Source organism: Triticum aestivum, chromosome 3D (genome assembly GCF_018294505.1).
Source record: "Triticum aestivum cultivar Chinese Spring chromosome 3D, IWGSC CS RefSeq v2.1, whole genome shotgun sequence".
Classification (NCBI taxonomy): Eukaryota; Viridiplantae; Streptophyta; class Magnoliopsida; order Poales; family Poaceae; genus Triticum; species Triticum aestivum.
Genome location: NC_057802.1, coordinates 434373536 through 434385045, shown reverse-complemented (window position 1 = coordinate 434385045; position 11510 = coordinate 434373536). Strand labels below are relative to the sequence as shown.

Genomic DNA, 11510 nt, shown 5'->3' with positions numbered 1-11510 from the left:
GACAATTTGGAATGATGAGGGGTGATTAGAGAATAGAGATTATATTTTAAATTGAGTAGTGATGAGGGGTGATTAGAGATTAAATTATAAAATAATTCAGAAATTTAAAAATCGGGAAAAAAAATTGAAAACAAAATTTCAAAAAAATTCCTTTAGTCCCGGTTGGTGTTATCAATCGGGAATAAAGGTGGAGCTCCAGACAGCGGCCACGTGGAGGGCCTTTAGTCCCGGTTCGTAACAGAACCGGGACTAAAGGGGAGGGGGCTTTAGTCCCGATCCTTTTGTCCCGGTTCCAGAACCAAGATTAAAGGCCCGTTTTCTACTAGTGTACTCACATGTACTTTCTGCTATTATAAATTGGGTGACAAGAGGATTACCATCCAAGGCACATCCAGAGGTGTGGTTCGGGTCGCCTGGTCGCCTGGACCAGGCTAATAACGCATTCAGATTTTAGCGTCCGGGCTAATGACGCGCTCCATTTTTCCAGGCTAGGCTACTATCGGATCTTCAGGATACCAATCAAACAAAGTACAGACAGCTCCTAGGCAAGCACCGTACCAGGTAGTTTTGCTCCAGGGCAGCAACCAAACAGGCTCGTACTCCCTCTTCTTGGGGCGCCTCCTCCTAGTCCACCGCCTATATATATATGTAGGGAAGCCTTGCTCTTGGGACACATCAAATCCAAGAGCCTCTCCCCCGCATAGCTCCACGCTTTCCCGGTCTAATTGGTCTAAGTGTTCAGCATCCTATTTAGAAGGGCTCTAATTTTGATCTAATTGATCTAAGAGAATTAGACTCCTAATCAGACGAGAAGCCTCGTTAGGCTTTCTCTAGTTTCCTCATAGTAGTTCTTCCTGAACGCCGAATCTCTACCGGACTACTACTTCGGAACGCGTGGATACCTCAGAGGGGTCATCTACTCCGATTCTTGTCTTGGAGAACATTCTCGCGGGTGGGAGGTGTAACCTAGCTGCGGGAATCGTTACACTTCACCGACTCTTCACTGCTTCCACTACTTTGCTAGTCGGTGAGTTTGATTGTTACCACAATTTTCATAGTGTTCCTGTGTGTGATCGTGTAGCATAAATTTTGGTGCGCAGCACATTTCCCTACAGACATTCACCCATTAGTTTTCCCATGTATTTTTAATGTTGAATTGAGTTTCGCTAAGGCAGAAATGAAGCATTGTGTCAAATTATTCTTCGGGGTTAAGGTGGTACTTCCTCCGTTCCCTTTATTAGCCCCTTTGTATTTTGTGTTAAATTTTGAGCATAGATTTAAATACTAAAATGTAATTTATATGCCACGGAAATTATATCATAAGATTAGTATTCGAAAGTAATTTGCAAGTGGTATACGATTATATTTTGCTAGTTAAATCTAAGGTCAAAACTTGACCCAAAATAATAAGGGACCAAATAAATTCAAAGAAAGAAAGTAGCTATGAATTACAAAGAGAAGTGTTTTTTTAAATCACTGTAACACATATAACGTTTGTAATACATATACTAAGGGACGGACGCCGTTCCTCCGCTCCCTAGTTAGGGTTTGGATTTGTAAGTCGTGGTGCGCCGTTGGGGTGGTGGGAGCGGTGTCCGGACGAATAAATCTGCCTCAACTCCACTCCCACACCGGCGGTGTCCTTCATGGCGGCGTCTCGGAGTTGGTGGCATCGTGTGTTCGTCGATCCTTCAGATCGGCGGCGTTAGGGTTCATGGATGGTGTCGGCGAGGCAGCGGCGGTAACTCCATCAGGTGTGTCTCTCCTTCTGCTCTGTCCCCGTTGCTGCGGCGTTGTCTCCTACGCCATGGTGGAGCAGGGAGGTTTTGTCATCCAGGAGTACGCGCAGATGCTTGTCTACACAAGTGACAGCTGGAAGATAGTGCATCTTGTGCTGGGTTTGTGGTTGGAGGCTGACAGTTCTGGTTTTCTCCTCCGACGTTGTAGTCGTGCGGGGGTGTCAGTTCTGGAGTTCGACGGCGTGTCCGGGGACACGTTGCCCCGATCTGATTCTTTCAACGACAATGGTTTTGTTTTAGGCAACTACTTTGGAGGTCCGTAAAGCTGCTGATCAGCGATGGAGCCGCGTCGAGCTCGGGTGAAGAGGTGATGTGTCTCCTTTTCCTTAATGGAGAGGGCCAGGCGCTGTTTTTTTTTGCATAGGATTATCCTATCTTTTCAGTCTGTAATGTCGATATTTACGTGGCTTGTAACTGAATCTTTATGTTATTAATGAGACAAGTATTACTACGCAAAAAAAAGTAGTTGTAAAGGTGCTTCTCTAAGAGGTTTGAACAAATATGCTCCGCTGAGGCTGAGGCCCAACAAAAAATCGAGCTCACAGTGGGCCGTTTGTAATGCATGAGGAAGAAGATTTTTCTCGAATACGCACGAGTGTGCATATCAGTCATGAGGAAGAAGATTTTGACACCTATAAGAATTTGGATGTATCAGCTCCAAAAGAAAAGAATTTGGATGTCATTTTTTTCTATAAGTGTGTATTCGTAAGGACTTGTGATATTTAATATATGACTTTAGCCCTTTATCCGCAAAAAGAAAGAAAAATCTCATGGCTTAATTTTTTCCTCAACTCCTCAAAACCTCTAAAAAAATCTTTATTTGCAATTAGACGTTTTGCAAGTGTGTTTACGGTTAAATTGACATCTTCCCCACACAACTAGAGTAATCAAGGAGTATCATTAAGTGCAAGCTTTTCCATTGGACGGTGAAACCACTCCGGGGCCCAGAGCCACACGGTACAACCAAAAACATTTGCGTACCAAACACCGCTGCTGCCTTCACCGTGCTGGCTGGCCATTTTTGACACGGAAGTGCGTTACCGGCACCACCAGGTTCCCCGCATATAAAAAAAGCTCCCAGATCAAATTCCCCCCGAACCGCACACCACCATGGCAGTCTCCAAGCTCGCCGCCGTGTCTCTGCTGCTGGTTTCGGCCTCGCTCGCGGCCGTGCTGCTCCTCCGCCCCTCCGGCGCAGACGATGGCGGCGCCCCGTGGGGCGCGGGCAGCGGAATCCTCACTTCCCTGCCGTTCAGTCCCACGGACGTCCTGCCCCTCCTGCCGCGGCGCGTGGCGATGGCGGCCCTCCGGGCGCTCCGCGGCGCGTCGGACATCTTCCCGGTGTTCGTGGGCGCGGCGACGGCCGGGCCGGCGCAGGCGGGCACCGCGCCCGTGGGCTGGAAGGGGGCCTGCTTCTACGAGAACGAGGCCTGGCTGTCCTTCCACAACGACTCCGGCTCCAAGTACGGCGGCGGCACGGTCCACCTCAAGGTACGGCACGGTGCTTCCCGCAAAGTCCGCCGCAGAGGACGGTCGCCGCGAACTGCTGAGAGCTTACTTCGGGATAGGCGTTTCCTCATTTTTTTAACTTCCGGATAGGTATTCTGTTTTATTTTCTGATGAATCAAGATCGGGAGACGGGTTTTCACTTCTTTTATTATCTTCCCATGTGATTGCGGATAGAAATGAAAATGCATCGTGGCTGCGGGAGGGACACGCGCGCCACTTAACTGCATCCTCAACTGCCGTGTCCAACTCACCGAGTTTATGACGATGACACGTCGCAATTTAGTACTACCACTCCACTTTTTTACGCAAACAAGACAGTACTAGCAGTGTGTATATCCTTGGAATATGCCAGAAATATGTGCAAACCATTTTTGATCCGCCTCGTGAACTATTCTCGCTGGCTTGGTATCTACGAAACTCTAAACCAAATGGAAATGGAGCAGAACAGCATCGCAAGCCTCGAACCGTCGTTGTTGTTACCTCGAGCAAGGCGCACGCAACGCAACACGACGGTCAACTCGATGCGGAAGCAACAAGCGAGGAGCCGCTACCAACAAGCAAACCTTGCAAACCTCACAAAATTTCCTCCTCCCTTTGTTTCAAGCCTCAACCCCGCATCTGAATTCCTTGGCGCGGCGGCGGCCGAACCCTAGCCCCCCGCCATGGGAGCCTCGAGGCTCAAGCTCCTCCTCCTCCCTCTCCTCGTCGCCGCCCTCCTGTTCGCCGCCTCGCGCGGCCCGCTCCCGCAGCTCCTGCTGCTCCGCGCCCCGGTGCTCCCCGGCGACCTCCTCCCGCTCTTGCCGTGGCCGGTGGCCCAGCCGCTGCTCCGCCGCCTCGCGCTGCGGAGCCCCGCCGACCTCCTGCCGGCCTTCGTCGGCGCCGCGCGCGTGCCCGGGGGCGACGGCGCGCGCGCCGCGGAATGGAAGGGGGCCTGCTTCTACGAGAACCGGGCGTGGATGGAGTTCCGCGACGCCAACGGGACCGACGGGGGCCTCGGGGGCGGCACGGTCCATCTCGAGGTGAACGCCGGTGCGAGACCCACCTCGCGTTGCTTATTATTATACTCGCTTTTGGGTACGGTCGGGTGGATGGTAGAACCACTTTCTCTCCTAGTGAGGTAATGGGGAACTCGTCAGGGTGTAATTTGTTATCCATAACTTCTGGAACGATCTTACACGATTTTGGTATTTCCAGTATCGCCATATCGAACACAGGGATTCCTAGTTTTGAGCAGTGGCCTGTAGGTTTGGTAAATGGGTTGATTTCATTATTGCCCAATTGTGGCAGTTGTTGCTTTTTTTAGTATACTTCTTAGTTGTGTCCCCTTGCGTGATCAAAACTTGGTTCCTGTTAGTTTATAATTGTGGGGAACATAACTAGTCCTTATCCGGATTGGGCTAAAAAAATAATTATAATCACGGCAAAGTACATGCACTGGTCTATCATGTTTTATGGCTGTTAGCATCCTGTCATCATTTAGATTGGAAGCTATAATTGCACTATAGGGAATTGCAATTCTCAGGAATGAGAACTCGAAGCAGTCATCAATGGGTTAGATTTTTAATCAGTAAGGTCCACATACATGCTTAAGGTTGATATTTGTTTTTCAAATAGATTCTTAATTTACATGCTGACAGCAACTGGGGTCCACTAGAAGAGCGGTTCAAACTTTTTATCCTGATTAACTGGCTCTCCCTTAACGACTTGTTCCAAAGGCTGATCCTAATGACACAGAGAGCAAACTATTTTCTAATCCTAACAACACCGAGAGCAAACTATTTTGCTACTTACTATTGAAAGGCAGTATGATATGTTCCAACCTATTGCTTGATTGTTAAATCCTATCCGTAGTACAATGCATACAAGAGCAAGGTATCATGTGTTCTCATCAATTTTATGCCGTAAGGATGGATGGGGGAAATCCGACTTGCATCTTGAGACTTATATTGGGTATTCATGCAATCCATGTTTGTTCTAACTTTCAGTAGCCAGAATTATCTTCCATGTGATGTTTGTTGTCTTGTTTTTATTAGATTAAAGGCAGTATTCATTTGTTTTTAAAGTTCGTGGTTTGCACAATTAAAGCCTATTGCTCAACTTTTTTTTTATGATTTTAGATTAGAAAGCTAAATACTACCCTGACTACAAGTTAAAATAGTATTTCTCTTTTCCCTCCTTTATACAAACATCTTCCCTGTCTTACTACCCATTTTGAAACTAACCTTTCCTTTCTGTAGACAACGAAAGCACATAGCTGGACTTGCATGGATCTTTATGTGTTTGCAACTCCGTACCGTGTTACATGGGATTACTACTTTCTAGGCCGTGAGCATACCCTTGAAATCAAAGAATGGGAAAGCAAGGCCGAATATGACTATGTAAGTACTATGTAGTAACTGATGCTTGTTCTGTTTACAACTGACATTTAACATTGTTGATACAATTGCGCTGTTTTGTTATCTTAAAATAGGTGAAACATAATGGAGTGTCCATCTTCCTCATGCCGTCAGGAACAATCGGGACACTCAGAGCACTCTGGGATGTTTTCCCTCTTTTCACTAATACCGGATGGGGTGAGAATGCAAACCTTGCATTTCTCAAAAAGCATATGGGTGCGACCTTTGAGGAACGGCCAAAACCGTGGGTTTCAGAATTAAATCCTGATGACATCCAATCTGGAGATTTTTTGGTTTTGTCGAAAATCCGTGGACGCTGGGGTGGTTTTGAAACCCTTGAGAAGTGGGTTACCGGAGCTTATGCAGGCCATACTGCAGTTTGCCTGAGGGACTCCGAAGGAAAGCTGTGGGTTGGAGAATCTGGTCATGAAAATGAGGAGGTACCTGTACAAGATCATTACTGTATCAGAACTGAAAAAATAGTAAAGATCCAACATTTTAAGTATTACCCTATGTGATAGGCATGATAAAATGACACTTGTAGATACTAGCTGTTTGTTATTTCGATTAACTAGTTACAGCAGTCTTACTGTAAGATCCCATAGTTTGATCTAAATGAGTTAACTCCTTTCCTTTTTGCCTAGAAGGATGAGAAGTATAGAACTGCTATATGCTTGCAAATTATAGTTATTTATTGAATAATTTGACAATATAGATAGTGAATTTGCACTGCATGGTATATCTGTGTCAGTTATTTCAGCCATATTAAGAGGGGCAAACTTTAAAAGCATTCTGTAGAATGTGCATATTTCACCAGAAAATAATGTTCTCGTTGCTGTTACTGGCTATAGGTATAGTTATATCTGCAAACTGTCTTCAATCTTTGTTTTTTACCTGTAATGTGAAGTTTGTACGGAAGACAAATAAGGGAAATGTTACTACCAAGTGCTAATCATATTTAGATGTTGTTCTGCTTGAATTACAAATTATTACTGTGGGGGCCAAATTATTTGCAGGGTATTTCTTGACACATGCGTTATATCAGTTTCAGTCTTGCAAATTAAGCTAACAAACAGAGTTGTGCAGGGAGAAGATATTATTGCTGTCTTGCCATGGGAAGAATGGTGGGAGTTTGAAACGACAAAGGATGATTCAAATCCTCAGATTGCATTGCTTCCATTACGTCAAGATTTACGAGCAAAATTTAATGAGACAGCAGCTTGGATTTATGCGGAAAAAATGAATGGGAAGCCTTATGGGTATCATAATATGATTTTCAGTTGGATCGATACTATAAGTAACAACTATCCACCACCATTGGATGCTCACGTGGTATGATTTATGTATACGTTTTCCAAGAGCATTTTGCTAATGTTTATTTTATTAGTTCATATGTGTATCATCGGCTTATGTTTTCAGAGGTTCATAGCTTAAATGGTGCATACGATTTATGACACAGATTAAAACATAAATATTTAACCTTATAGCACAATTCTTAGACAAAATGTTTTCATATTTATAAATTGTACTATCAGATATTATCGCAGTTTAAGCATTACCGATGAGAGTGGACTATGCACTTTCACAGGATTTATTTCCTAATGTAGTAACCTAAATCTAATGATTGACTTAGGTTGCATCTGTTATGACTGTGTGGAACAAGCTTCAACCAGACTACGCGGCTAGCATGTGGACAGAAGCCCTTAACAAGCGGCTGGGAACTAAGGTTTGTTTTAATTTGTCATTGACTTCCAATAGCTGTGCTCTGTTTTTGTTACAGTTCGTTCCTGGTTTGGTTACTTGATGCCTGTTCTTCAGCACCCGATGATTTTTTTAATTGTCTAGGCAGTACCTGGCCCTAGTTTCGGTAGTTCAGTTCATCTAGCCGATTCATTAGTTTGTGGCAATAAGCTCTTGTGTGAGCACAATCCTGCTGGAATATGGACAATGTAAATGTTGTAACCTTTGATACCGTGGCATTTACTCCGGACCTATAAACCTGAATACTGTCATCTATTTGGGGCATCTCCAGTACTGATGATGTCATCATCGATATAATTTGCCATGTTGGATATGTGATGATGTGACAGAGAATAAAAGAGCAGAGAGAGTAACTTGCATATACCATGAACCAACAACCCATGCACAAAGTCTGAGGTGAAACTAGAGAGCAAATTTGGTTTATTCTCCCACAGCCTACTGGAAAACTTAATATACACTCTATCGGAGTACTTTTTTTTTATAACAGGCTTGGCAGCCCTGTGTTATATAAAAAGTAAAGTATCAAAATTGAATGACGTACAAATTTCTGGAATGCTCTTAAATGCAGGTTGGGCTCTGAAATGGAACCCTGTTGAAAATTGAATGCAGATTGATTTACATTCTCAGCTCTTTATAAGGAGATACCTGTACTAGTTTCATTTTATCAACCACACGTTGTAACCTACTGTGTGAACAAAGGGGTATATAGAAGGATCTGTGTGCTAAGTGGTTTCCTCTAGGATTATATGTTCTGTGGTACCATACTGAGGGCTGTTCAAGAAATATTATATACCGAGGACCTATACTTGAGATATTGGAGCTTAAAACTGATTTTGTTGACTATTCAATTTGACCTTGAAGGCGCTTAACTTGTTTTGACACAATATTAGTTTCACCTTTAGATCCGTGCCTTGTTTATGCGCAAAAAAATTCATTGTTCTTTACAATTCTCTCATGATAAATGGCAATATTCTTTTCTAAGTATAGTCTTTGTAACGGTGCCACTTATTTCAGGGTCTTGATCTACCTGAAATCATAGTGGAATCAGAGAAACGTGGGATGACATTTGACAAATTGCTAACAATTCCTGAGAAAGATAATTGGGTCTATACTGATGGCCAATCAGCATCTTGTGTGGCCTACGTCCTCATGATGTACAAGGAGGCTGGACTCTTTGAACCAATTTCCAGCTCTATAGACGTCACGGAGTTCACGGTGAGTGATCCTGAATATTCTTAAGTTTGAGCCTTTATGAGCTTATAGGTGATGTTATTAGGTAAACCAGTCCAGTTAAAAGGTTGGGTTATCTCAGTAAGTGATTGAGTGAAGTGCTGGCCTATCAGCATTGTCCATTCTGGCAAATACCAAATGATTTGGATGACTTTATAATCTTTCACTTCAACACCATCTTTTTGTAAAAACATGTGACCTGTGAATTCCATATTGCCATGCAGATAAAAGATGCTTACATCCTGAACTTCTTTGAAGCCAACATGACACGGCTTCCGTCGTGGTGCAACAAAGACGACACTGTGAAGCTCCCGTTTTGCCAAATCAAGGGCAGATATCGAATGGAACTGCCAGGATACAACGCCATGGAACCGTACGCTCACATGAATGAAAGGTGTGCATCGCTGCCTCCGGACTACGTGAGGGATGAGAACTGCTGAGTACTCATATTTAACTGTGCGCCCATGCGATTTGATTGTACTCCCTTTTAGTCAGTACTTCAGCTGTACATATCACGGTAGGTCTGGAATATTTTCCATGATGCACACCGGCCTGCCGCGAGGTACGATCAACTTCCTCGAATAAGGAAGGCCACGGTGGCACAATTGTATAGTAAAAAGCTCTGCATCTGGCTCGCAGCTGCTGTCATGTTCTGAAAACATTCTTAGTGTTTTTGTCAGAAAATAGATGCACGTTTGACAAAAGATGTATGTGCACCATTGTATTCAGCTGATTAGAAATGGTTGAAAACCTATGTACACTATGTAGAAGTGCTATTTGGTTTGGCTCGTATTGTTCAGTTGCCATCCTATGAGCGGTGTAAAAGCTCCAATTTGAATTGTTGGTTGCTGTTTTGTCGTAATTGATACATCAATGTACAATGTGATTGTATTGGGTCATGCTGGATTCTAGTCATCTGACATATACTCTCTGCGGCAGCAAATCTAGCGAGCTGAACTGGCGAGTTCTTAGTTGACCCACTTCACTCCGCATTTCAACCCTGGCATGTGATCTGACTTTCTGATGGTTGAATCAGGCGGGTAAGCATTATAAAATGATCTTGTTAATATTGGCACTATGGTAGTTGGTACCTCAAACGTTACAAAAGAACATTCGCACAATCCGCTGGCGGTCAACTTTATGATTACAGTGTACCAATTGAGCTGGCCGGCCGATTGACCGAAACCTAAACTCGGCTCGATTGCAAGTCCAGTTTTTTGAACTGTGTTTTTTAGCTGGTTTCTAAAACTATGTTGTAAACACTGAACACCCCTTGCGCAATTGATTACACCTTTAGAGCATCTACAGCCGGACTTTGGCAAATCCGGCCCCTCAAACGCCTGCGGACGCGACTGGGCACATCCACGGGCGCATCCGGACGGCCCCTCATATTTCCTTCCGGGCATCCACATATCTCAAATCCGGACTCTCAAATTCATGCAAATACATGCACGTCGATCATGCAACACAATGTCGCACGTAAATAGCAATTGTTGGTATCAAGCATAGATAGCGTTTACATAAAATTTATTTTAAGTGCCAAACTTAAGCATTGCCTCCTTGGTTGCCATTGTGGATCCATATGTGCTTCACAAGATCATTGAGTAGCTGCGTGTGCATCTGCTGATCTCAGAGATTCTAATGCATCTGCAGAAAGTTCATAAGCTGAGCCACATCTTGATCTTTCGGAATTTCAACTTGTTCTCCGGGTGCTTCGAAATCATGGGTTTGGGCTACACCATCGCCCTCACCCTCGACAGTCATATTGTGCAGAATAACACAACATGTCATCGGCTCCCACAAAATTTCTAATTGCCACATCATTGCAGGACTCCGCAAATTCCCCAACGAGCCTGAAGCACACCAAATGCCCTCTCCACGTCCTTCCTAGTCGCTTCCTGCATTGTTGCAAAGTGGCTCTGTTTATTGCCACGCGGCTCGGATATGGTCTTCACAAACGCCGCCCACTGAGGATAGATACCATCGGCAAGACAGTACCCCATGTTGTAGTCTCGGCCGTTGACGGTGTAGTTGCACGGCGGTGATTCCTCATTGCAAAGCCTCCTGAACACCGGAGATCATTGAAGCGCGTTGATGTCGTCGTGAGAACCGGGCATTCCAAAGAAAGCATGACAAATCCATAAGCCATGTGATGCCACCGCTTCTAGTATGATGATGTGCCATCTCTGGTGTGACCTTGATACATTCCCCGCAGACCTTTGGGCAGTTCTTCCATTGCCAATGCATGCAATCAATTGATCCAAGTATTTCTGGAAACCCCCTTACCTTTCCAATAGCCAACAACTTCTTCATGTCCTACGCATTTGGTTCTCTGAGATACTCAGGTCCAAACACCTCCACCACGGCGCGGGCAAACTTGACAGTAGTCTTCAGGCACGTGCTCTCCCCCATCCTGACCATCTCACCAACGGCGTCTGCAACAGTACCAAGTGCAAGCATCCTCAGAGCAGCCGTGCACTTCTGCTTGGCCGAGAAAGAGAGTTGGCTGCAACAATCCCTTTTGAGCTTGAAGTAGTCGTCATGTGCCTCCACTCCCTCCACAATGCGCAAAAACAACGGTTTCCGCATGCGAAAACGACGATGAAACCATGGGTCATCCGGGAAAGCAGGTTTGGGAGCAAAGTAGTCATTGTGCAATAGCTTTGCTCCGGACACCCTGTCCTGGTTGATCACTCTTCTCCCTTTGATTGAGACCTTGAAGTTGAGAATATGCTCCACTTGTCGGTCCATTTCCTCTTGCATGCTCATGTCCACTTCTTCGTCTGAATCCAACGAATCGAAGAACTCATCTTGA

The 11510-nt window shown here is 44.8% G+C and overlaps 1 protein-coding gene across 2 annotated transcripts; it reads left to right on the top strand.

The window, feature by feature from the left end:
* Positions 1-2871: 2871 nt before the first annotated feature.
* On the top strand, positions 2872-9594 carry LOC123079422 (uncharacterized). Of its 2 annotated transcripts, none has more exons than XM_044502192.1 (7): positions 2872-3290; positions 5546-5686; positions 5779-6144; positions 6791-7036; positions 7338-7430; positions 8480-8680; positions 8920-9594. In XM_044502192.1, the coding sequence occupies exons 1-7, from the start codon at positions 2910-2912 to the stop codon at positions 9133-9135; spliced, it is 1644 nt and encodes a 547-aa protein (XP_044358127.1). In that variant the 5' UTR covers positions 2872-2909; the 3' UTR covers positions 9136-9594. The 2 variants fall into 2 exon arrangements, with proteins under 2 accessions (XP_044358127.1, XP_044358128.1); XM_044502193.1 differs by lacking the exon at positions 2872-3290 and adding an exon at positions 3805-4327.
* Positions 9595-11510: the final 1916 nt, after the last annotated feature.